Source organism: Talpa europaea, assembly GCF_964194135.1.
Source record: "Talpa europaea genome assembly, chromosome: 7".
NCBI classification, from domain to species: domain Eukaryota; kingdom Metazoa; phylum Chordata; class Mammalia; order Eulipotyphla; family Talpidae; genus Talpa; species Talpa europaea.
The window spans coordinates 134,803,397-134,827,083 of record NC_140074.1 but is presented as its reverse complement, the minus strand read 5'-3'; the positions used below and the strand labels follow the sequence as shown (position 1 = coordinate 134,827,083).

General features: G+C 68.2%; 3 protein-coding genes across 3 annotated transcripts; all 3 read right to left on the bottom strand.

Annotated features, from left to right (window-relative positions):
* Nucleotides 1-1,918: 1,918 nt before the first annotated feature.
* SYNGR2 (synaptogyrin 2) lies at nucleotides 1,919-4,729 on the bottom strand (the record flags this gene model as incomplete). Its single annotated transcript, XM_084239447.1, has 4 exons — nucleotides 1,919-2,173; nucleotides 2,258-2,397; nucleotides 2,774-3,011; nucleotides 4,631-4,729. The coding sequence occupies 4 exons, from the start codon at nucleotides 4,727-4,729 to the stop codon at nucleotides 1,976-1,978; spliced, it is 675 nt and encodes a 224-aa protein (XP_084095573.1). The 3' UTR covers nucleotides 1,919-1,975.
* Nucleotides 4,730-5,505: 776 nt separating this feature from the next.
* LOC311174009 (protein IL-40) lies at nucleotides 5,506-14,084 on the bottom strand (the record flags this gene model as incomplete). The annotated part of the gene is made up of 6 exons (XM_084238094.1): nucleotides 5,506-5,532; nucleotides 6,397-6,493; nucleotides 6,605-6,874; nucleotides 8,045-8,341; nucleotides 13,711-13,743; nucleotides 14,048-14,084. 6 exons carry the CDS (start codon nucleotides 14,082-14,084, stop codon nucleotides 5,526-5,528), a joined length of 741 nt encoding a protein of 246 aa, XP_084094220.1. The 3' UTR covers nucleotides 5,506-5,525.
* Nucleotides 14,085-17,196: 3,112 nt separating this feature from the next.
* On the bottom strand, nucleotides 17,197-23,687 carry TMC8 (transmembrane channel like 8; the record flags this gene model as incomplete). The annotated part of the gene is made up of 15 exons (XM_084238092.1): nucleotides 17,197-17,688; nucleotides 18,361-18,439; nucleotides 18,799-18,957; nucleotides 19,046-19,176; nucleotides 19,303-19,486; nucleotides 19,642-19,739; nucleotides 19,998-20,121; nucleotides 20,842-20,972; nucleotides 21,225-21,395; nucleotides 21,758-21,905; nucleotides 22,080-22,216; nucleotides 22,594-22,676; nucleotides 22,866-23,015; nucleotides 23,293-23,414; nucleotides 23,497-23,687. The coding sequence occupies 15 exons, from the start codon at nucleotides 23,685-23,687 to the stop codon at nucleotides 17,431-17,433; spliced, it is 2,166 nt and encodes a 721-aa protein (XP_084094218.1). The 3' UTR covers nucleotides 17,197-17,430.

Below are 23,687 nucleotides of genomic sequence, written 5' to 3'. Positions count from 1 at the left end.
TCCCCTCAGCAGTGGATTTCAGCCCGTCTGCCTGTTCTGTTCCCCGCTCTGCCTCTGGTGAATCCTTGCACCCCCCGTACCTCTGGCTGCACCCCAGTTCTTGTGTGCATAAATATTTAAAAAAAGTCATTAAAGGGGGCGGGGGGCAGGACGTGATTGCTGCAATGTGTGAAATTTGTATCTAATGTTAAAATCCAGTTCTCTTCAACTGCCTGGGATTCCCCGGGTCTCACCGCTCTGGTGTGATTTGGGTGGGGATTTCTTTCCAGATCTTTTTCTGAGCTGCTGACCTCGTAGCCACATCTCTTTTTCACCGAGCCCATGAAGCCCGTCCTCGGAGGCGCATCACAGGCCCTCCCGCCCGGGGAGGGTCCGGGAAGCACGGCGGCTGAGCCAGGCTCAGGCTGGAAAGGCGGGGCCTCGGCCGGGGCTGTGAGGTCAGGTTTTGCTTGTGGAACAGACACTTGGTGACTTGGGAGCCACAAAGCCCTGCTCGGCACCACCGCCTGGAGTGGCCGTGGGCAGCTCGTGGCAGCCTGGAGCCTGCGGGGACGGGGTGGCCGGACTGCATCGAGCCCGGCTGATGGGGTTGTGGCTCCAGGTCGCCCTGCCACCCCCTCGGCTTCCCTGTCCCCCGTGCTCCGGTTGGGCATGCCCCCCCTCCAGTCTAGCCACGGGACATTAATTCGCAATGCCCCTTGGGCTTTTACTCAAGGCCACTTTGACAGCTCCCTCAGAAGGTGGTGCCAGGGGTGGCCTCCCCCCTAGAGATGGCGCTCACTCCCCCGTGCCCGTCACATCCCTGGCCATGCGGAGCCCTGTCTGCAGGAGGGAGCGAGGGTGCCCCTCGCTCTGCTTTGAGGGGCAGGAAGGAGCAGGTTACCAGGAAGGGGCATTCGATGGGCAGCTCCCAGGTGCCCTGCGCCAACTCCAGCACCAGGCGCAGTGGTGAGGCAGTCCAGAAAGACTTCTTGTTTACAAGCTGAGCACGGCTGCTATTTTGGGATGCTGATGGAGACAGGGCAGTGCAAGGCATGAGACCCCAAAGGGGGGGGCTTGGTGGCTACGCACGTTGGAGGGCAAGCTGCCAGGGCTGTCCCCAGACTGGAATTTCTCCTACCCTTGGCCGGGGCCTGACCTATGACAAGGGGGAGTTAAGAATGAGAAAAAAATGTTTATTCATCTGCAAACCAGTTCAACAGAATCGAGGGTGCCCGTGTCTCCCCCAACCCCCGAGCTTTTCAATACACTCCAGACAGCGAGGGGCTGGGCAGCCCCGCTCTCCAGCTGACCCTGGCAGAATATGCACATCATAAAGCCGGGTGCTGTATTCAGGCAGAGCCCCTCCTGCCGCCACAGGCAGGAGCAGAAAGGCAGTGCTGCCAGCCCCTGGGTGGGCAACCAGCCCAGCCCCACCCCAGGCTGTTCTGAGGCAGCGCAGGGCCATTGGCAGGGTGGTGACCCCGGGCCTGAGAGCGAGCAGCGAGCGCAGCAGTGAGCGCAGGGGCACAGCAGCCGGCGCAACCCTGAGTGAGGAGGAGCGGGCCCCCAGCACCAGCTACAGGGAGGAGGAAGGCCCCCTGGGCCTCATCTTTGGCAGAGAACCCCCAAGAACAGCAGCCACCCTGGCCCGGGCGGGCTGGCTGGCCCCCGGGGGCTAGGAGAAGCGAAGGCGCTTGTTAACAGCATGTTGGCTCTGGCGACCCAGGGGGCCGGGGGCGGGTGGGGGATCATAAAGTGGTGAGCAGCGCATCTGGCTAAAACCCTTTCCTAAAAACCATCTCGCGGGGGTGGGGGAAGCGTCTCGGACATAGGCACTTGGGGTGAGGCTCTGGGCAGCAGCCAAGGTGGGGAAGGCTGGGGTCCCCGGGCTGCAGGAGGGGGCTGGCAGCTCCAGGAGGCAGGTGTCATGAGAGGAGTCTAGGGAGGGGGGGTCCCTCCCCCCGCGCCCTCCCTGCTCCCCGAGCCGACCAGCTCAGTACACGGGGGGCGGCTGGTAGCCCTCCGCGGTCTCCGCGTTCTGCGTGAAGGGGGGCTGCTGGTAGTTGTCCACAGACGCGCCCGGGTAGGAGGCGTAGACCGTGCTGGGGTCCGGAGTGGGGTCCACGTAGTTCTGGATGAAGTCGTCCACACCGGCCTTGTAGCGCTGGTAGGCTAGGAAGGCCAGCACACCCTGTGGGGAGCCAGAGATGGGCTTTCCTCAGCCCTCCGCCCTCTTCACCAGCGACGCCCGGGCCCCCCAGCCAGGCGCACCTACCCAGGAGAAGATGGAGAAGAAGCTGAAGGTGATGGCGGCCCGGGGCGAGTCGCCTCCCACCAGCACGTCTGACGGGTTGGTGGCGACCCACTGGTTGGTGAGGAAGCAGAAGCCAACGAACCACAGGAAGGTCCAGAGAGCTGGGGAGGCGGCGGGAAAGGCAGGGTCAGCTCCGCGGAGGAGGCTGGGGCTTTTCCAGAACCGGACCCTTCTCTGGGAGGGGAGGGAGGCCTGGGGCTGGGTGTCCCAGAAGCCTCCAGGAGCAGAGAGGCCCCGGGCGGAAGCGGGGTGGGGAGGGGATGGCATCTGGGGCCGCCCGGTCAGGCGGCACCCCCGCAGACCGCCAGAGAGCCGGCTCTGAAGGGGAGGTCAGTCTGGCCGCATGGGGGTGGGACCCCAGGCCGCCCCCGCCCCTCCAGAGAGCCCCACGGGCCCGGGACTGCCGACCCCTAGAGCTTTTGGGAAGGCCGCGGGCTCCCTGCCCCTCCTGGGCTCAGAGGCGGGCGGCAGGGCTACCTGAGAAGAGCAGGTCGCCAATGACCAGGTACTTGCGGTCGGTGGCGTTGCTGATCTGCGGGAAGTAGACGTCCACCACCAGGAAGAAGGTGCAGGCCAGGAAGGCCAGCACCCCAATGGCGCTGCCGTAGCGGCAGGCGTCCTCGTTGCGGTTGAACACGCAGTACTTCTGCCTGGAGTCGTGGGTGTTGCTGTAGCCCTCGCCGAAGATGCAGCAGAAGACGATCAGGGCGAAGACCTGGGGGGGCGGGGGGTGAGTGGCCAGGAAAGCCCCCGGGGCCCACGGGTGCCCTCGGGCGGCAGGGGGCAGGCCCTGGCCCCTCCATGGCTGCTGGTGCCCTTTGGGAGGGGGAACTGCCGCCCCTTGTGAACTGGGGGGGCGAGCTGATGCGCAAGCGGCTTCCTGGTGCGCTGCGCATGGCCGGGCCAGGACGGGGTGGGGGGGGGTGGTTTCTGGACTATGGGGATGTGGGGGAGGGTGTGGGGAGTGGACGGGGATCTCCTGGGAGGGGACTGCCCCGCCCCAGCAGCCTGGGGGGGGGTGTCATGGAGTCTAGGCACAGGATGAGGGTCAAGGGCAATCCACTCACCCCCACTTTCAACACCAATGAGACCGACAGACACCCAGGCCTGGCCTGTCGCGCCCCGAGCCCCCGGTGTTGGACTCCCCGCCCCGGGAAAGCCATGCCACTGTGCACTGGGCTGAAACCTTGCCGCGGGGCTCCCACCCCCTTGAGTCTGCTCCCACTCTTCCCTGCTCCAGGCCGGCACCCCCAGTTTGAGCAGCTTTCTCCCCACAGGGACTTCCGGCCTCCGGAGCCTGGCCCCTCCCCTCCGGGGAGCCCCGTCTGCCTCCTGCCTGGCACCCGGCCGGCCAGCGAGACTCTCCAGGCGGGTCTGGCGGGCAGACAGTGGGCACAGCCAGGAGGTGTGAGGTCCCAGGGTGGGTGTGGGGTCTGCCAGCCACAACTTGGGGGGGGGCTCGGCCTCTGGGAACAGCTCAGGTCACCTGTCTCCTCCCCAGACTTCCGGGCCGCCACCCGGCGATGCCAGCAGATGCCAGGCAGTCGGGACACCTGGCTCCTTCTAGGACAGCCCTGGCCGCTCCCTGCCCTGCCCAGGTGGCACATGGCCCCGACCAGGCCTGGGGTTGGCAGCCCAAGCCCCACCCCCAAGGAGCCGGAGCCGGAACTCCAGGATGCGGAGCAACGCCCGGCGGCGTCCTGGCACTGCCAGCCCCGCGCTCCCCGCATCACCGGCCCGGTCGGACCCCGGGGTCAGAGGGAGGGGGCGCGGGTGCCACTCGGGCACCCCGAAGGCCTGAGCCCCGGGGGGCAGGGTGTGGGCTCCGCGGGCGCAGCCTCTGGCCCCCCTCCGGCCTCCAGCGCCGGGTGTCCAGGAGCGAGACCCGGCCCCGCGCCCCCCGCGCCCCCCGCGCCGAGGGCCGCCCGCCCGGGAGGAGCGCACCCCGCCCGGGCCGCCAGATGGGGGCGGGAGAGCGGGCCCGGCGCGCCCTCGCCCGGGCGACGGGGGGGCCCCGCCTCGGGCGCCGGGTCGGCCCCCCGCCCCTCCCCCCCGCCCCTCCCCCCCGCCTCCCCAAGAGGCTGCGGAAAGCCCCTCGGGTGCTGCCCCGCGGAGTCGCGGCGCGGCCGCCACCTGCCCGGAGCGGCCCGGGCGCCTCCAGGCCGGCGGGGCGCCCTCGCCCGCGCCCGGCCCCCCGCGCCCGGCCCCCCGCCCGCACCCGGCGCCCGCCCGGCCCCCGGGGCCCGCCGCCCGCCCGCCCGCGCGCACCTGTCGCGCCCCGCCCGGCCCCGGCCCCGGCCCCGGCCCCGGCCCCGCGCCGCCCGCCGCGCTCACCAGGCTCACGGCGCGCGCCATCACCTGCGGCTGCGTCAGGAAGCGCCGCAGGTCGAAGGAGCCGCCCGCCTTGGCCGCGCCGTAGGCCCCGCTCTCCATGTAGCCGCCGCGCCGCGCCGCGCACCGCCGGGAGCCGCCGCCGCCCTGCCCGCCCCGCCCCGCGCCCCGCCCCGCCCCCGCCCCCGAGACCCGGCCCCGCCCCCGAGACCCGGCCCCGCCCCCAGAGCCCGGCCCCGCCCCCAGAGCCCCGCCCCGGCCCCGGGCGGGGCCGCCCCAGGGACCGAGGGCAAAGTGCGGCCGCGGCCGCGCGCCCGGAGGGGAGGCAGGACCCGCCGCGCCCCCGGGAAGCCGGCCCGGCGCCCCCGCCGCCCACCCCACCCCGGCCCGGCCCGGCCCCTCCGCCCACCCCACCCCAGCCGGGCCGGGGGCGGCGCGCCCCGCTCCAGTGGCCGCAGGCAGAAACGGGGCTCCCCGGGCACCGGCAGGGGCGGCGGCGCCCCCGGCTCTTCCCCCGAGGAGGCCGCGCGCCGGCGCCCGGGCTGGGCAGGGGGGCGGGGCGCGCCCCGGGGCGCAGAGTCCTCCGAGCTGGGCGGTTGGGGCGAGCGGTGCCGCCCGGGGCCCCGTCCCGGGGCTTCTCTCGGGGAAGGGGGGCGTCGCTGGGCAGCGGCCCTGGGGTGGGCGCAGCTGGGCCGTGTCAGGCTCCCCCCTGCTCCCCGGGCTCCGCTGGGCGCCGGGCACAGACACCCCCTTCCATCGCCCACCCGACCTGAGACCCCAGACTCGGCCAGTGTTGCGGGCGGACCCCGCGCCTCCAGGGTGGGCGGCAGGTTGTTCTTTATTCGAATTCTGCGGGGCCGGGACTCTCGGGACTCTCGGGCGCGCTGAGGGGGTCTCGTCACAGCCTGCGGGCAGAGGGGCGAGGCTCCAGGTGAGGTCAGCGCTCCCAGCCGCCCCTCCCGAGGCCTCCGAGGATTTTATGGTGCCCAGCGCATCGGTGCCCCAGGCAGGAGGAGGGGGTTAGGCTGAATCACCCCACTAAATGAAGGAGGCACTGAGTCACCTGAGGGCACGTGCTGCCCCTGGCCACCCGGCGGCGAGGGGGGCCTGGTCTGTCCACCCAGGTCACAGGAAGGAAACCGAGGCTCAGGGGCCCAGGGCTCACCCCTGCGCCTGGAAAGGGCAGGACGGGGGGAAGGGACTAGCGGTAAGACAAGGAGCTGCTAAGGACAGACTCCTGGACACTTTCCAGTGGAGGACCTGGGGACAGGAGCCAATTGGGGTGGCACCACGGAGGCCAGACGGGCAAGGCAGGCCACACCAAGACCCTGGTCACTTTCCAAGCCAATAAAGTGACGGCATTGGGCAGAGGCCCCAGGAGATCTGCCTCCTGTCGCCAGTGGGGACAGAGGGACCCCTGGGTTCCCACAGAGGACAGAAGCCCCTGGCCCACGCGGGCCCCCGAGGGCATCGTCCCCCACCCAGTGTCCCTTCCGAGACCCGGGAGGCCTGGGAGCGTGCCTCCTCCCCCAGGGCCTGGCTGGCTACGCGGCCTTGGCCGCCCACGTGCAGGTCCTCCCGGCGTCGCCACAGCAGCAGCCGAGTAAACGTCCTGAGTCCGCGTCCATGACCCGTGTCAGCCCACAGCGCTTTGCCCCGCTGGCAGCCCTGCCCTCCAAGCCCAAGCCCTGCCCGCTCCCCAGCCAGGGTCCCTGGCAGTCACGCACAGTCAGCTGTCGTCATCCCTCCATGCCCGGCACCCTCCCTACCTGGCCCACGTGCTCCAGCCCAGCATCCCGGAGGTGACTGCTGCGATGGACGAGAGGCTGCCGGCCAGCACCACGGCGGCCCCCTGGGGCAGCTGTCCTGCGGGGAGGCGTGGTGGCCGCGCTGGGCTTCTGTCCTCGGCCAGGGTGGGCCCTCCCACCGGCCTACCCAGAAGCCCCCGCTTCCCAAACACCCAAGAAGGCCTCTCACCTGGGGGCACCAGTGTGGGGGGGCTGCGCTGGACACTGATGTCATTGGCAGCCTGGCACTGGAGCCAGTTTGATGTCTGGGTCAGGGGGAAGGAGAAGTTGGCCGGCTGCCCGTAGTCGGGGTTCTGCTGCATGTGGACGTGCCCATCTTTTCCAACCAGGCTGTAGGTGATGGGTGGGCTGCCCGAGGACGCCTGGCAGGAGATCTGCACCCTGGGCGGTGACACGCTGCCCAGCAGGGTGAAGTCAGCCTGCACTTGGGACACGGGCTCTGGCAGGGTGAAAGGGTGGCACAGGCATGACTGGGAGTCTATAACACCCTCTCCCGCGCCATTCCCTTCTTGCACCTGGAGGCTTAACTGTGATTGCTGCCTCCTCCAGGCAGCCTTCTGGATGACCCACTCTGCCTCCTGTCTGGGCTTCTGCCCTCTTTGCAGCGTATAACACACAATTTTACCTTTGTTTTTATTCTTGTGACGTGTACTTGGGTTGTCAGGCTTAGCAAGCAGAAGTATAGAAAACACAGTTAAATTTGAACTTCGGGTAAATGATGAAAAATTGTTCAGTGTAAGTATGTCCTGTGCAGAATTTATCTGGCACCCCAATTTGTATTCTTTTACTGGAATACTTGTGCCTTCGGGACGAGAACTGTCAGAGATCCTAGATTCTAGAAGCCCCAGGGTCTTCAATCTTAGATTTTAAACAGCTGTGCTGAGTTACCTTTGAAGCATACGTGTGACCTACTGGAGGCTTCCATGCCGTCCTTTCTCCACCTCTGGGGTAGGTACTCTTACCCTTGCTTCGCAGATGAAACAGCTGAGGTCCGGAGAGGTGGTGTGACTAGCCCAAGACCACAGGGCCTGTTATGCCACACTGGGAGAGGGTGCTCCAGACCCTGCCCCTAGGCCGTCTCCCCTGGCGGTGCAGGGGCCCTCAGGCCCACCACTGCCGCGGCCACACTCCTGTGCTGTCCCCAGGAAGGACTGCTGAGCTTAGATCAGGATAGAAATGGGGAGAAGGCAGGGTGGTAGGGTGGGAGTGGGGGTTGAGACCGGCCTTCGCCAGTTGCTAGCCTGGTGGCCCAGGGGCAACAGCCAAGAGCTGTGGTTCCCCAGACATCCCCCTGCAGCTGCCGGTGAAGCAAGTTGCGCAAGGAGCTGCTGTACTGGACCGAGGCCAGAACTCCGCAGATGAGGCCCAGGCCTCACGTCTGCCCTCCAGCTCTGTGGCCTCTCCCTTCAGCCTCTGCAGGGCCTTGCCAGGAGACTGTGCCACAGGGCCCAGTCAGAGCCACCCTGCCCTGTGACCAGGTCCCCAGGGACTCAGAGTGGCCTTGGAGACAGCAGTCCTGTCCCTGCCCTCTAACCCCTGACCCCATGATGCCCTCCCCAGAGGTGCCCACTTGTCTTCTAGGCCCTGCACCCCGCCCCTGGGCACTCACTGGTCCACAGCTCCCAGTACATCTGCAGCTTGGTGCTGGCCACGCGCCTGTCCCCGGCGGAGGCCTGGCAGGAGTAGGTGAGCAGGTCGGCTCTGGACTTGAGTGTGATGTTGATACTGAAGGAGGCCGGGACTTGCGTCTTCACCACCTTCTTGGCCACCTCAATGTCCTGGCTCCCCCAGAGCGAGTAGGTGATGGGTGGGGGCGCCTGGGGTGAGTGGCACATTATTTGGACTCGGCGGCTTTTGGGGAAAACCTCCAGGACTTTGTAGGCAATGAAGACATCAGGAGTGGTTTCTGGGGGGTGGCCAGGTGGAGGAGGAAGAAGGAAACCAACATTTATCAAGCAGCTTAAGTAAAGGCTGGTTTGGCGGTTCCTCAAAAATCAGTTACCATGTGACCCAGTGATTCCATTCCACTCCAAGACGGCGCCCCGGAGGACGGAAAACGGGGGCTCTTCAGATGCGTCTGCAAGTGTTTATAGCAGCGCCGGGCACAGCCACCAGAAGGTGGAACCACCCACACATCCGTCACCACAAAGGGAGACTGTGGCCTCCCATACCGTGGACTGACACCCAGCCATAAAGTTGTCAGAACTCTGAGGGGCCTCCCTGTGGCCTGGGGGTCAATTTCAGGCTCTCACCACTGCGGCCTGAGTTTGATCCCCGGCCAGGGAGCTACCCACATGATGCAGCAGACCTCTCCTGTCCCCCCACTGCTCCCCTCAGCAGTGGATTTCAGTGGATCTGCCTTTTCTGCTCCCCACTCGGTGGTGAATCCTCTCACCCCCTGTACCTCTGGCCTGCACCCCAGCTCTGGATGCATACATAAATTAAAATAAATATTAAAAAAAAAGAAAAGAAAAGAAAAGAAAAAGAAACTGCTGGAGAAGGGTCTCCCACCTGGGGTTAGGCTCTTTCTGTGCAGAATATGTTACTGTTACCACAACATGACCTGAGGCCCTGGGTGGGAGGCTGGCAAGTTGCAAGGCCAAGGGGCCCGCTCGCCCCCCCTGGGGCTCTGATGCCTGATGGGGTGTGGCCTTGAGTCCGGCCAACCATTACGGGGGGACGGCAGAGCCGCCGGCGCCTCACAGCAGTGGGGACACGAAAGGCAGAGTGAGCCAGCCGGGCCCTGGGGAGCTGGCCGCGTGTGCATGCCTGTCCACCCTCACCACTGGGGCCGCCTCAGGCCAGGCCCTGCTAAGGAGCCAGGGGGCAGCGGGTGCCGGTGCCCGGTGCCCAGAGAGGCCAAGGCCTGGGCTGAAGGGACAGCGAGCAGGCCGCAGCAGAGAGAGGACCTAACCCCCGGGACGCGCCGCTGGGGGCCCAGGCGTGGAGGGCGGGCTCACCGAGGTAGGGGCCCTCACAAAGCAAAGCGGGACGTCCCAAGAACAGGAACGGGAGACCCCGAGAGCCTGCAGCAAGCCCCCTCACTGCCCCAGCAGGGCTCACGCCTCCGGCCACCTCTGCTCGGAAGGATCTCTGTGCCTTGTAGGAGGCCCGGGGGTGGATTTTGAGCCCGAGAAGCTCTCAAGTCTCCCAGCCGGGCCTGGCGCGGCCACACGGGGTCCTCCGAGCCCGCCGCGGCCAGACGTGCTGGCCTCTGGGCGCCGGGTGTGACCAGGGTGCCGAGAGCTGCGCTTTCCAGACCAGTGCGTGCCCCGTAACGCACAAGACAGGCCCCCAAGAGACTCTGTTCTTCCACCCCAGATGTCAGTCGGTAGCAGGGTGACCCCCAGGTTCCTGGCTCCACCCGAGGAAGTTGGAGCGGCCAGGGCAGGGAGGACAGACGGGGTGGGGGGGGGGAGGCAGGAGAGCGGGGAGGAGCCTGGAGGGGGCGCAGGGCGCGGAGGCCCGTGAGGAAGCCACGCTGGCCGCCCGGTCTGGGACTCGCGGGGAGCTGGGGACACGGAGACCCTGGAAACACGTGGGTGGCCGGGGGAGGCTGACAATGGCGGCTTTGACTTTGCTCTTTTCCTCCCAGACTTGCCTGCCCCCCTGCGCCTTTCCCAGGGGGTTCCCCCAGAAGGAGCCTTAGCCTGGTGGCAAGTTTGCAGGCCCCAGTGGCCCCGCTTTGCACCCACCCTGCTCGGCTGGGTGTTTGCCCACGAGGGGGGGCGCCCGGTGCTGGCTCTGGGACTTCAGTCTCTCTCTCTCTCTCTCTCTCTCTGTTGCACACCAATTACTGAACACGGATTATATTAAAGTTCTTTTCCATGAAAGGTCTTACGCCCTAGAATGTTTTGTCTTGATGCAGCGGATGGCAGAACCCACTTAGAGCAGGCAGGTTTGGGGGCCCCGGGGTGCCCCTCTCTGCCCTGTAACCAATAGTAGTGAGAACTGTGCCCCAACACCAGGCAGAGCCTTCTAGAACGGGCCATCCTCCCTGCCAGTGCTGCCCAGACACCTCAAATATTCCCTCATCTGGGCTCTTTGTAAACGTCACGCGCAGCCCCACCTTCGTGAAATGCTCTTTTCAAACACACCGCGGCGCCGTCTCTGACGCGAGCTCTGCCCAGAGTCCAGCGCAGGCTGCAGGAGCCATCGCAGACCCCCCAATACTGCAGCGCGGCCTGGACTCAGGGGTCTCCTCCTCGCTGCCCACAGACGCCTGGAGGCCAAAATCCTGCCTCCCTGGGAAAGACTGGGGTCCAAGAGGTTTTCTTTTTGCGACCTTCATGAAGGGAAATGATCTTGACTTATAAAAGTGGAACCAGGGCCTCCCGGGTGGCGCAAGGGGTTAAGACGCAGCACTATGAAGCTGTCGGCAGCCTCCGCCAGGGAGCCACCCACATGGCGCAGCAGACCTCTCCTGCCTCCCCGCTGCTCCCCTCAGCAGTGGATTTCAGTCCGTCTGCCTGTTCTGCTCCCCGCTCTGTCTCTGGTGAGTCCTCTCACCCCCACACCTCTGGCTGCACCCCAGTCCCTGTATGCATAAATAAATATTAAAAAAAAATAGAAGTGGAACCAGAGGCTGATCTGCCTTCAGCTCCTGCCAACGGCCGTGCACCGGCGCCTGATGTATGCAGGGGGCAGCGGCTGGGTTTGTGCTGGGCAGTGGGCGGCTCGGGTTGGTCTGCCTAGAGGCCTGTGGCTTCCCCTTTTGGTTGCCTGTGCATCCGGCCCTCCAGGAAGGAGGGGTTGCCACCGCATTTAAAAGGCATCAACTGTCTCAGATTATTTGAATGATGGGGTGGCACCCTCCAGATTTGGAGGTGCGACAAGGACATGCTTATAATGGAGGCTGGCCGCCGAGACCACGCAGGCTGGGCCTCTCTGAGAGCGGCGGGTGTCCAGGCCCTGTGGGGCCCCCCCACTCTCCAGACCTGTCTCTGATACCCGGGAGCAGCCTCCTGTTGGAGGGACTGTGCTCTCCAGAGAGAGGGACTCAAGCCCCGGGTTGGCCTGCGCCTGGGGCCTCGTGGAAGTGGCCCTTACGGAAGTTCCCCGGCCGTTCCCACTGGACGAGGCGTGCCCGTGGGGGGAGACACACAGACAGGCGTCCGCACAGAAGGCTGCTGACGTCGGGGCTGAGGGCAGGGGGTGGGGGGTGCGCCTTTACCCCGGCACACAGAGCGGTCCCAGGGGGCTAGCCCGGGCGACACCCGGGGGCCTCCTGCCGGGACAAGCCATCGACACCTGACTTCTGACTTCCGGCCTCCACACTCGAGAGATTCCCTTTCTGCTGTTTGACTGCCCGGTTTGGGGTGCTCTGCTAGGGCCGCCCCGGGACACTCATCTGGGGCCCCTCCAGGTGGCTGAAGGCCTCCCTCGGAAATCCCGGACGGAGTTTAGGAGAAAACAGGGCAGTCCCTCGCGTTCCTTTGCTCTCTCAGGGGGACATGAGTCTGAATCTGTCCTTCCACCCCTCTGAGCTGGGCCCCCCAGCTCCTGGGCCACCCCATCCTCCTGCCCCAGCCCCTACGGTGCTGCAGCTCCCGGCCCCCTAGATCCCCCCCTTCCCAATCCTGACCCTTCCCCGTGCGCCCCGAGGAGCGGAGGGTCGTGGCACTCACACCCCTTCAAGCTCTGCCAGTGAACGGAAACCAGCCGCCCTCGCACGGCACGCCTTCGGGGCTCCGGCGGGTCCCCACAGCTCCCCCGACCCAAGGCGACGGGGTAGACAGCTCCTGATGTTCTGGGCCTCCCTCCCACCCCTAGACTCCAGCAGAGGTCACCTGCCCCTCAGGTACCTGCCCCCCCAGCCACAGGCAGCGAGGAGCGGCCGCCCCCCAAGACCCTGGCCCCTGGCGCCCTTCACTCCCATCACGCCCACGCTGGCCAGAGTCTTGGGGATCTCAAGACACCCCAAGACCAGCCCACCGTCCTCATCCCGCAGTGCCCTCGCGTGTGCTCTCCTCTCGTGTCATGGTCCGTGGTAGACGGGAGCCCCCCCAGCGGCTCAGGCCGAAGACCCGGCCTCTGCCACGGCGCCCGCGCGCTCCCTCCCTGCGGCTGTCCTTGAGCTCTTCCCTCCGAGGATCCCGGGACCCGCTAATGGCTCACTGGGTTCCACCCCTGACCTCCTCCCGCCTCGTCTCAACACAGGGTAAATCTGAGCAGGCCGCCCTCTGTCCCCACCCCCCTTCCCTGCTTGCTCCCCTCCAGGACCTGTAGCACCACGGGGGGGGGGGGGGGGCACGGGCTTGCCTTGATCATGCGCCCCACCTTAGGAAGCGCCCACAGGAGGGCAGGGACCTCAGTTCTGTGTCTGCATCTCGCGTGTCCGCCCTCCGGGCCTAGGACACTGCTGGCACTGACCAGTGTTCAGCCGTGTTTGTTGAATGAATGCGCGAGTGAATGAAGGACTGATCGTCAGCCCTTGGGAGTTGGCCCAGCAGGCCTTGGCCCGCAGTCGGAGCAGAAGTCGGGGCCTGAGGGGAGGGCCGGCCCTGCCTGGCTCTGCTCCTCTTCAGCAGAAACACCGGAGGTGTTTGTTTTTAAAGCAAATGAGGAAATGGCAGTTCAGCCTGTGCGCATTCAAGAGAGGCCCGCCCTGCGGAGGAATCCAGGCGGATGCCCCCTGGGACAGACCTGGGGACCGTGAGCAGGGTGAGGACCACGCAGGAGGGGAGCAGCCCCCACGGGAGCCGGCCCAGGAGGAGGCGATGGTCACCTTCACCTTGGAGACACGGGCTGGGAGGGTGGGAGAGGACAGGGCGAGGGAGGGGGTCGATGCAGCAAAGGGGAGGGGACAAAATTGGGGGAACCAAGAGCTTCCCTCCCTGGCTCTGTCTCCCCACCCCCCGGGGCTGCTGGTCTCAAGGACCTTGATGCCCCCCCTCCACTGGCCTCGGAGGGAGCCGAAACTTCCCCATTTTCGCTCCACCCACCGGCTTGTCTCCAGCCCTCTCTGGGGTGACGCCCACCCAGGGGAGCTATGGGGTGACTGCGGCAGGTCAGGGGCCTGGGATGGGGCAAGTGGCCGGATACACCCTCCAGGACGCCCATCATCTCCACTGTCCCCCAGGCCAAGGGGAAGCAGAGTGTGGAGTCCCCCCCTTTCCTCTCACCCCAGGGCCCTGCAGGGGTTGAGGCCAGTCCCAGAATCGTCCAATTCCCCCAGCAGACTCCCCCAACCGCCACCTCCCTCCAGCCCAGGCGCCCACCATGGGGTGGGGGGCTCTGACCCCATGGTCTCCCTCCAGCTTGCTGGGCACTCACCTATCTCCGGTTCCGTGGAGAGGCTGCTGGGAGCTGTAAGACAGGAGAGGGTGGTGGCAGGAGGAGTAGGGGCCGCCGGGAGGCCGGGGCTTAGCCAGACGGTCACGCACGGAGGCGCTTTCGGCGACCACGCTTAGCGTCACCAGCCCCTTCTGCAGAGGAGTGAAGTAGCGGTGACCGGGCTACGTGGCAGTGCGGCTGGTCTGGGACTCAGGCCTAGTCTTTCCCTCTCTGTCCTGTGCCACTGGAGGCGTCCAGGCCTCTGCCCCCACCCCTGCGTCCCCTGGCACCCCCGGGCCCGGCAGCGGCCCCACCCAGGACCCCAGCGTGGGCTCACCCAGCACAGCCAAGAGAAGCAGCAGCAGCGGGCTCATGTCTGCAGCGCGGGTCCTGCCAGGCTGGGAGAGCGTCTTCTGGCCACCCCCACCCTGGGGCCCCTGGGGAGCTCCTGGGTGGGTGCCTGCAGCCAGGAGATAACCTGGAAGCCACAGCACCCTGGGGCCCAGCAGGCCCAGAACAACACCTCTCTCTGCGCAACTCTCAGGGCATTAGGAGGCCCCTGGGCCCTGGAGCGACCAGTGCTTACCTCCGGCCCCCCGTGGAGCTGCAGGGGAGCCTCCGGTCCTCACCCAGGGTGCTGCCTGGTGAGGAGGTCCTGCCGGCTCTATGACGGTCGAGTATGCTCTTTATTCGGGTGGGCCTCATGGAAGCACGGGGGTCTTTTCAAAGCTCTGTGGGGAGTCTGGCCCCCCCAGTGAGCTGGCCTCCAGACCCCTAATAAAGAAGCAGGGAGGAGACAACGCACCCCTCTCACGCGAGGATTAGTGCCACCTGTCGGGCACCCGCTAGGGGCTGGTGCTGGACACTGGCCGTCCTGGAGTGCTGCGGCCTTGCGCTCAGGAGCAGGAGGGGCCCTCCCCTGGGCCCACAGACAATGGGTGACTGACTCCCCAGGGGCCTGGATCCGATGCCAGTCGGTCTAAAAGGAGGTGCGGCCACAACACGGACGGTGGCCCGGCCTGGCCAGCAGCTGCAGCAGAGCACCCCAGATCTGGAGGGAAGCTGGAGATGAGCTTGGCCTTCCGGAACCGGAAACCGCAGTTAGGCCAGGCCAGCGGGGGCTCGGCAGCAGGCGCCTCTGCACGCAGAATGCAAAGCAGGTGAGGTGGCGCCAGGACCCAGCAGCCCACGGCTGGCCGCCGGCACCTTCCTGCCCTGCCAGTTGGGCCCCTCACTCCAGCCCAGGCCTGGGGCTGCCGGACCCCTGGTCCCTTTCTGGCCAGGCTCAGTTAGCCTGTGAGGAGACATCCTTTTATGGCTGCCTTCCCCGGGGGGCTGTCTGCCCCCTGCTAGCCAAGGGACCCGCAGTCCGGGACAGCACACTAGGCCGGTTCCCACCCTGTGCCTTCCTCCCTCCCTGCCTCTGCCCCCTCATGGGCACCTGCTGTCTGGGTGTGCGGGGAAGCTGGAGTGACCCTGCCCGGGAGCAGCAGGAAGCTCCATGGGCAGAACCAAGTGCCACATCCCAGAGCTCCTGGAGACCAGCTTTGCCGCCTGCCGGCCCAGTGGCCTTTCTCCCCGCCAGCGAGTCAGCCTCCACCCGCTCTCCCGGACTCACCTGTGGCCCTGCCCACTTCTCTGCGTCCGGAAGGGACAGGAGGAACCAGTCAATCCTCTGATGACTCCATGAAGCCTCCTGCCCTGTCTCCAGCCGCACTGCCCGTGCCCTCCTGCCCCTCCACCCCTGTGGCAGGAGAGTTTTTTATATATATATATATATATATATATTTTTTTTTTTTTATAGAGGCATGTTTATTTCTTTCTTTATTTGTTTTGTTTGTTTGTTCTGTTTATACATGCACTGGGTAGAGTCAGAAGCGCGGGAGGGTGAGAGGATTTGCAACAGGGTGGTCCCCAGGAAAGGGGGAGGTTCCCTGCCCCACCCAAGGGAGGGTGGAGCTGAGCAGGAAGAAGAGAAGCTGCAGAAGAGACTGAGGAAGGAAGGAGCAAGATGGAGCCAGGAGACCTGGAGGAGGCCCATGGAGCCTAGAGACACGTAAAGAAACTGTGCTTGTCTTTTGGTCGTGGACTGGGTGACACAGATGTGGGTGAGACCCGTGGGGAGGTGACAATGGCAGTTTTTATCTTGATGTTGATTTTGCTCTTTTCCTTCCGGGCTTGTCTGGTTATTTCTGACCCTTTGCTGTGGGTCCCCACTGGAAGATGTTTTAGACTTGTGGCAGGCTTTGGGGCCTTGCTCTGGGCCGACCCCATATGGATGGAGTTTTACCCACGAGGGGATGGGTAACTTTGGGTGCTTCATTTAGAAACTAGACTCTTTGCCTTACCTGTATTGTTTCCTAGTTTTTATTAAAGTTCCTTCCCATTAAAGTGTCATATGTTTTGTGTTGATGCGGCGGATGGCAGAACCCATTTAGAATAGGCAGGTTTGCGGGGTTTGGGCTGCCCCTCTCCCTGTCCTATAACAGATTCACCAGAGCCAGAGCGGGGAGCAGAGCAGGCAGAAGGACCGAGGTACACTGCTGAGGGGAGCAGCGGGAGGCAGGAGAGGTCTGCGCGCCATGTGGGACCCTCCTCTGGTGGCCGGGGAGCTGCCGGGGATTGAACCGGCGCCGCAGAGGCCGCGGGCAGCTTCGCAACCCAGCGCTCAACCGCTGCGCCACCAGGGAGGCCCCTGTGGCAGGAGAGTTTTTAAAGCACGTCCCCAGGCTTCTGAACACCCCCCCCGACAGTCTCTCAGCTGTCACCAGGAGGCTGCAGAAGGCCCAGCCGGGTGCTGGCTGAGCCTGGCTGAGCGCGTGGGAGCCGCTGGCACACAACCAGCTCTGGCAGCCTCGGGTGTCCTGAGCTTGAGAGCCATGGGGTTAGAGGTGGGAGGCTTGGAGGTGGTCCTTCATCACCTCAGCCCCAGGGGCATCCCAGCCCTCGTGGCTCTGCGGGGCACCTCACCCCAGGGTTCCTAGGGTTTCCTCAAGGTCGGTTCAAGGAAGGGGAGACACGTGGGGAGAGTGAAGAACAGGTTCTGTGACGGGTCTGGCCAGGGGTCCTCTGTCCGGGTTTCCCGTTCCCTCCGGCCGGCGCGGGGCAGCTGACTGGGAATGAGTCCCACCGGGAGAGACCAATCACGGCCCGTTCCCAGCTCAGGTGGGCTGGGAGGGGCCCCGGAGCCTGCTGGTGCAGCGGCTGTGGAGCGGGTGCCTGGGCTGTCCGGCTCTGCGTCTTGCTCACACCCTCTGAGAGTGTCTGTTGTCTGCTCGCAGGAACACCCGGGGGCCGCGTGAGGACCGCCTGGTGCCCTGGGCACAGAAGCCGAGCCAGAGGCGTGGAGGGTGTCTGCGGACCGCCAGGCCTGCCCCTTCTGGGGCGGGAGCCTGGACTTTATGTGGCCTCCTCCCGCAGCACGCAGTGTCAGAGCTCCCCCGCTGGCTGCAGAGGCGGACACGCAGTCGTGGCTTATTATATCAGTATTTTATGTATCTTATAAAACATTCAACAGAAATAGAAAACTTAAAGGAACACAACAAAAATACAAGTTCGCACGCTCTCTTCCTGCAGCCCTTCGGTGTGCGCGCCCGCGGGGGGAAGCGGGTCGGGCCCACCGAGAGGGCGCGGTCGCCGGGGGCAGGCGCGGGAGGCCACGGGCACCTGCGGGGCTGCCTGCCTGACCCGCGGACGCTGCGAGCCGAGGCCCGGCCACAGCTACCGCTCCGAGCCGCTGGGGAAGCGGAATCTCCAGCTGGGCTCAGGGGCATCCTGCGGCCCGGGGCCCGGGGAGCGCAGGGAAGGTCCGGGGCTGGGGGGCCGGGGCCCTGGGGAGCCGGGGCACGGGAACCCGGGGCAGAGGGACAGGGGGCGCGAAGCTCGGCGAGGGGACCCGGGCCCCAGGGAGTCGCCGGGACACTGCTCGGGCAGCAGCCGCGACAGGTCGTCCACCAGGTGCCACTTCTCCTGGACCTGCTGCGGGGGGAGCGAGACACGTTACAGGCGGGGCTTCCTCCCGCCCGCCGGGATGGAGACGGCGCCGCTGGGCAGCTGCAGCTCCGCTGTCCCGGTGGGAAGCACGTGGCCGTCGCAGCCCGAGGCCCCGCCCCTTCTGCCCCGCCCCGCCCGCCCCGAGGACCCGCCCCGCCCACCCAAGGCCCCGCCCTCCGGAGGCCCCGCCCATCCTGGATCCACCCCAGCAGCCCGAGGCCCCGCCCCTACAGAGCCCCTCCCTCTTCCTGCCACTGCCCCTGCCAGCACTAGACCCTGCCCCTCCAGAGGCCCCGCCCCTACACGATACCCCGCCCCTCTATAGACCCCGCCCCTCCAGAGTCCCGCCCCCTAAACGAGGCCCCGCCCCTCCCAGCCAAAGTCCCCGCCCACTCAAGGCCCCGCCCCGGCAGCCAGGGGCCACGCCCCCCGCATCCTAGGTGCTGTGCTCGTCGCCCCGCCCACCAGTGGCCACGCCCCTTCTCAGCCCCGCCCCAGCCCAGGAGTAACCTCGGGGCACTGGCCCCCCCCAGCCCGGTCACGCACCTGCTGAGCCCCAAACCCAGAGTCATACTCCTACCAGTCTGGCTCCCCGCCCCCTGCCCGTCTGTAACCCCCAACCCGGGCCGCACCCCGAGGCCCGTCGGGGACGCTCACCCACGCCAGCTGCCTGCGGAGCTGCTGCACGGCCCTCGCGCCGGCCCGGGCCTGGGACACGCTCGCGGTCAGCACGAGGCTGCGGGCGGGCCGGGGGCACGGTTAGTCCCGCCGCGCAGGGCGGGCGCCGCCCGCTACGTCGTCCCTCTGCACCCCAATCTCTCCTGGGGTGCGTAGACGCCGCTTCCTCCCCGGCCCAGGCTCGCCCGTCTGCGAGGCAGTAGGGGTGACCGGCTGCTCTCCCGCCGCCAGGCACTGAGCTCCCCCGTGGTCTCGTGTCCCAGGGCAGGCCCCCGGGGCTGGCCCAGGCCTCTGTGGGCCACGCTCCGTCCCTGGGGCGGCCTCCCGGGGCCCTTCTTGCCTGGCTCCCGTCCCCCGCCGGACTGCCCAGGGGTGCCCACGGGAGGAGGGACCCACCCGGCTCCCTCCCTGAGACACCTGAGCATGATGAGCAGGGGGAAGCTGAAGGCGTGGGAGCTGAGGTAGTGGAGGACGAGCTGGCCCGCGGGGGGCAGCCGGAGGGCCACCAGCTCGGGGACCACCTGCCAGGGGGCCGAGTAGTTGGTGAAGAGGCCGCAGTCCCAGGAGGAGTGGATGCTGGGGAGAGACGGCCAGAGAGGGGCTGGGCCCGGGCCCTGGGCGAGGCGCCACCGCCTGCCGGCCGCCCGGCCCACCGCGCCCTCACCTGCTGACCACGTAGCCCAGGGGCAAGGCGGCCAGAAGCAGGCCTAGGAGGAGCACCAGCTGGAAGAAGAAGGTGGAGCTGGAGGCTCGGAATCGCCTGGAGGACGCCCTGGAGTTCCTGAGGAGCGTGTACTGGGGACAGTGAACACACGGGTGCTCAGCCCCATCGGGACGCAAGGAGGGACGTGGGGCGCGGATGCCAGCTCTGCAGATGGGGCTCAGGGCACCGCCGTGCTCCCTCCAGCCCGCCCCCCTCACCTTCTTGAGGTAGAAAGTGAGGAAGATGAAGACGCTGTTGAGCAGCGGCAGCAGGGGGCAGTAGAAGAGGCCCATCCAGGTGACCGTCTGTCCCGCCACGATGTCCAGCACGTTCTTGGGCACCAAGAACTCCTCCCGGTCTAGCCAGACCCAGAACCGGCCCGAGAACCGCTCCACCAGCAGCCTGGGAGCGGGGTGTCCAGCAGCGGGGTGTCCAGGGAGAGCCAGGCCTCGGGCCCCCCACCACGCGCACGGATGGCGCGGGACCGCTCGCCCTGGGCCGTGGCCGCCGACCGGCCCGAAGCCAGCCCTGGCCCCCGGGGGTGCCCGCGCGCTCACCTCCTGGGCAGGCTGACGAGGAAGGTGAAGGCCACGGTGAGCAGGAAGTTGAAGGTGCTCAGCTTGTACAGCTCCTCCCCCACCGCGTTCTCCCAGCACTGGGGCAGAGGGGGCATCACCATGCGGCTCCCGCCACCGACCCGCCCGCCCCTGCCCGAGCCTGGCGCGACTGCCCGGTGAGGCTGCAGCCAGGGTGGAGCCGGGACCCCGCGGTCGGGGGTGGGGCGTGAGGGGCCGCTGGGCCCGCAGCGCTCGCGCAGGAGGGGCCGGCAGAGGGACAGAGGCCGGGGTGGACGCGGCTCCGCGAGGGCCGGGGGGCAGCTCTCGGAGGGGGGCGGGAGGCCCGACGCGGCCACCTGGTACTCGCAGGCGTCGTAGCCGAAGGGCTCGCAGCCGGTCCCGTTCCTGCCGACGCACAGCACGGTCTGGCCCAGCGAGAAGGAGAACATGCCCAGGCTGGCCAGCTTCAGCACCACGCACCTGCGGGCGGGGCGGCGTCGGGCGGGCGCGGGAGGCAGGGCCGCTCCCCGACCCAGCCCCGCCGAGGGGGGCCCAGCCTCCTCCCCGCTCCGTGGTTTCCCAAAGGGTGTTCCCCGGGCCCCCAGGTCCCTGGGGTCCCGTGGGGAGCGGTTCTGCTTGTAGACAGTGGGGGAGCAAGGCTCGGGGGAGGTCTGACCCCTCCCCAGGCGTGCAAAACCCCCGCGGGGAAGCCCCGGGCTCCCCGCTCCCAGGACGCGGTGACACCCTCCTTTCTTCACCCCTTTATCCAGGTCCCTCATCGCGACCACCTGCGCACGTGCTCCCCGACGCGCACGCCTGGAGGGCGCGGGCACACCCGCCGGAGCAGCTCGCGCCTAAGAGCTGAGGCCGGGGCGGGGGTGGGCCGGGGGCAGGGCTGCTGTTGAGGGGGGCGGCGGAGCTCGGTGGGACTTAGTTTCTATCTGTCGCCCTCTTGAGCGCGCTGCCCGCCCGCAGCCTGGGGAGGCACGTAGACCCGGCGGTCTGCACCCCGGGGTGGGGAGGAAGGCCGGGCGGGAGCGTGGGGTGGGCGCTGAAGAGGACCGGTGTCCCCACTTGGGAAGCTGGTGCCCCGCACCCCGCAACGCTGGCCCCTCGGAGGGGCCGGGGCTGCTCAGAGGGGCCCTGCCTTTCCTTGCTCGGGGCCCCTGGCCCTGGCCCGCCCGCCCCCGTGAGCCTCACCAGACCAGGGCCAGGTTGACCTCGGTGTTGGGGGGATATTTCTCCAGCTGGACCAGGAACACGAACAGCCGGGGGCCCAGGAAGTTAACCAGGGCGATGACCCCCGGGGGCAGGTACTGGAGCAGCGGCTCCTGCGGGACGCGGGTGGGGGTCATGGAGGGCCTCGAGCCGCCCCCCACGCCCACGCGCCCTGGGGGACCTGGGGAAACTGGGGCGGCGCAGACCCCGCCGGCCGTGGCTCTCCCGGTGGCAGCGGGCGCGGGGACGGGGCACCGCAGGTCGCGGGCAAACCGCTCTAGCGTCCGGAGCCGGGTTTCCTCCCCGGCGGGGCCGCCCGTGTCCGCCCACGCTGTCCGGGACGGACAGAACCCAGGGCCCGTCACCTCCTTATTGTCCTGCGAGTACTTGGTGGCCCAGAAGATGGCGCTGATGGCCCCGGCCACCAGGGCCAAGATGAGGACGTTGACCCGCAGGTAGCTGAGCAGGAGGCAGGCCCGCCGGGCCCGGGACTGCTGCCGCACCAGCGCCAAGTGCCGCCGCTCCTGCAGGGCCACCTGCGGGGCGGGGACGGCGGGCGTGTCCGCACCAACGCACCAGCCCGCAGCGGGCACCCACTCCACCGCCCTGCTCGCCCCCGCGTGCGCACGCCCCGCGCCGGGACCCTGCCCCCTGGCCCCCGCACCCCCTGGCCCCCGCACCCACTGGCCCCCACACTGGCATCTGCACCCACTGGCCCCCGTACCCACTGGCCCCCACACCGGCATCTGCACCCTCTGGCCCCCGCACCCACTGGCCCCCACACTGGCATCTGCACCCACTGGCCCCCGTACCCACTGGCCCCCACACTGGCATCTGCACCCACTGGCCCCCGCACCCACTGGCCCCTGCACCGGCCCCAGCACCGGGCCCCACACACCCTTAGCTCGTGGCTGATCTCGTACTTCTTGATGGCGGCCGCTTCCCGGCCGTGGATGCAGAAGTCCCAGGAGGAGAAGACCTTGGCGCTGAGGGGCGACCTGTAGTCCTGGCCCAGGAACAGCTTCTGCGGCAGCCCCTTCACCATCCTGGAGGGTCGCAGGGGGGCTGTGGAGGAGGGGTACCCCCGCCCCCTCCCCACCGCCTCAGCCTCCCTGGGGCGGGAACCCTGCAGCTGGGGAGCAGGGCTCAGGGCCTCCCCTACAGATTGGGGCACAGCACCCCAAGGGAGGGGTGATGCGGGCCGGCGGGGGGCACCTCACCGCTGGAGCGTCCCGCAGAAGCAGAGGAGCAGGCAGGCCAGCGGGCTCAGCAGGTAGGCCAGGCGGATGCTGTAGGCCGAGCTGCCCTCGGGCCCTGCCCGGTAGGTGCCGTAGAAGAGGTAGGTGTCGTTGAAGGCCTGGGGACACGGCCGGCAGGAGTCCATGCGGGCCCCGTTCTCAGGGCCCGGCTCTCCCCACGGCCCTCGCGGAGGGAGTCAGAGCGCCCTGGTTTCACAGCAGCTCGGGGGGCAGGCAGCTCGCCCAGGCCGGGGGCAGCGGTGTCTGTCCCAGAGTCTGCACGCGTGTCCCCCGGCCCCTCAGCACCCGCCTCGGGCCGTGGGCGTTTGTCCAGGGCCCCAGGCTGTGCGCTGCGGCCTCAGCTCTCTGACCCCTCCCTGGCCCGGCGGGCCCATCTGCGTGAGACTGTCCCCCGTGTCCTGGGAGACTGGAGTCCCCCGAGGCCAGCTGCTGGGGTCCCCCAGTGCCCCTCGCCGTGCAGGACCGAGCCACTCACCCTGCCAGTGAAGACGCTCCAGAGCGGGTTGTGGAACTTCGGGGCTCCAGCCTGGGGCTGGTGGCCGCCGGGGCACTGGGCGGCTGTCGGGGAAGAGGGGCCGATGCGGGGGGCTCCCGAGGCACAGGGCGGGCCTGCGTCGGCCGGCGCGTCTGGGCTGGGAGAGTCCAGGGCTGGGCCGGAGCAGGAGCCCCGGGGGCGCTGGGCCTGGACCAGCACCCCAGGGTGCGGGTGAGCCGCAGCCACTCTTCCCTGCCGGGCCCAGCACTCACTCAGGTTGAAGGCGGGGCGGGGGCCCGGGGGGCCGAGCCAGAGCAGGGGCAGCAGGACGACGCCGGTGGTCAGCAGCAGGGTCAGCAGGTTGAGCAGCAGCAGGAAGCGCAGGAAGGTGAAGTAGGACTGGATCCCGGTGCCGAAGAGGCCTGCGGGCGGAGGCGCGGGGTCTGCCGGGGGCGGGGGGCGGGGCCAGGGCCCCCTCCCGGCCTCCGGGGCGCCACCCGGGGCGGCCAGCAGGGGGTGCTGTCGCCCGTCGGGCCCTGCCCTGGGGGGGCGGGGCGGGCGTGAGGATGGGGGCTCTCGGGGGGCTCTCGGGCCGTGGCAAACCGGATCCCCCCTCGCCCCCCGTCCAGGTTCTGACCTGGGCCCAGCCTGGAGAGGGGGCGGCGGGGCGGGGCGGGGCGGGGGGGGGCGCGGACCTACCCCCGATCTCGGCCAGCGCCGCCTCCCAGAGCCCGCAGCCCCGCGCCAGCGCGCGCGCCGCCTCCCGCAGCCGCCGGCCCGCGGCCCCCCGACGCCCCGCGCCCGCGGGCGCCCGCAGCTGCCTGGGGTGGAGAGGGCACCGTCACCCCGCGCCCCCGCCCGCCCGCGCCCCCGGCTGTCCTCGCGCCCCGCGGCCGCACGCACCGCAGCAGGCGCCGGTCCGCCAGGGCGTAGGGCAGCGCGCGCGCCGGGGCCCGCGAGGCGCACAGTCGCCGCAGCTCCGCCTCCCCCGGCGGCTCCGGCTCGGCCGCGGGGTCCGGCTCGGCCGCGGGGTCCGGCTCGGCCGCGGGGTCCGGCTCCCCCGGGCCCGGCTCCGCCGCCCGCCGCCGCAGCAT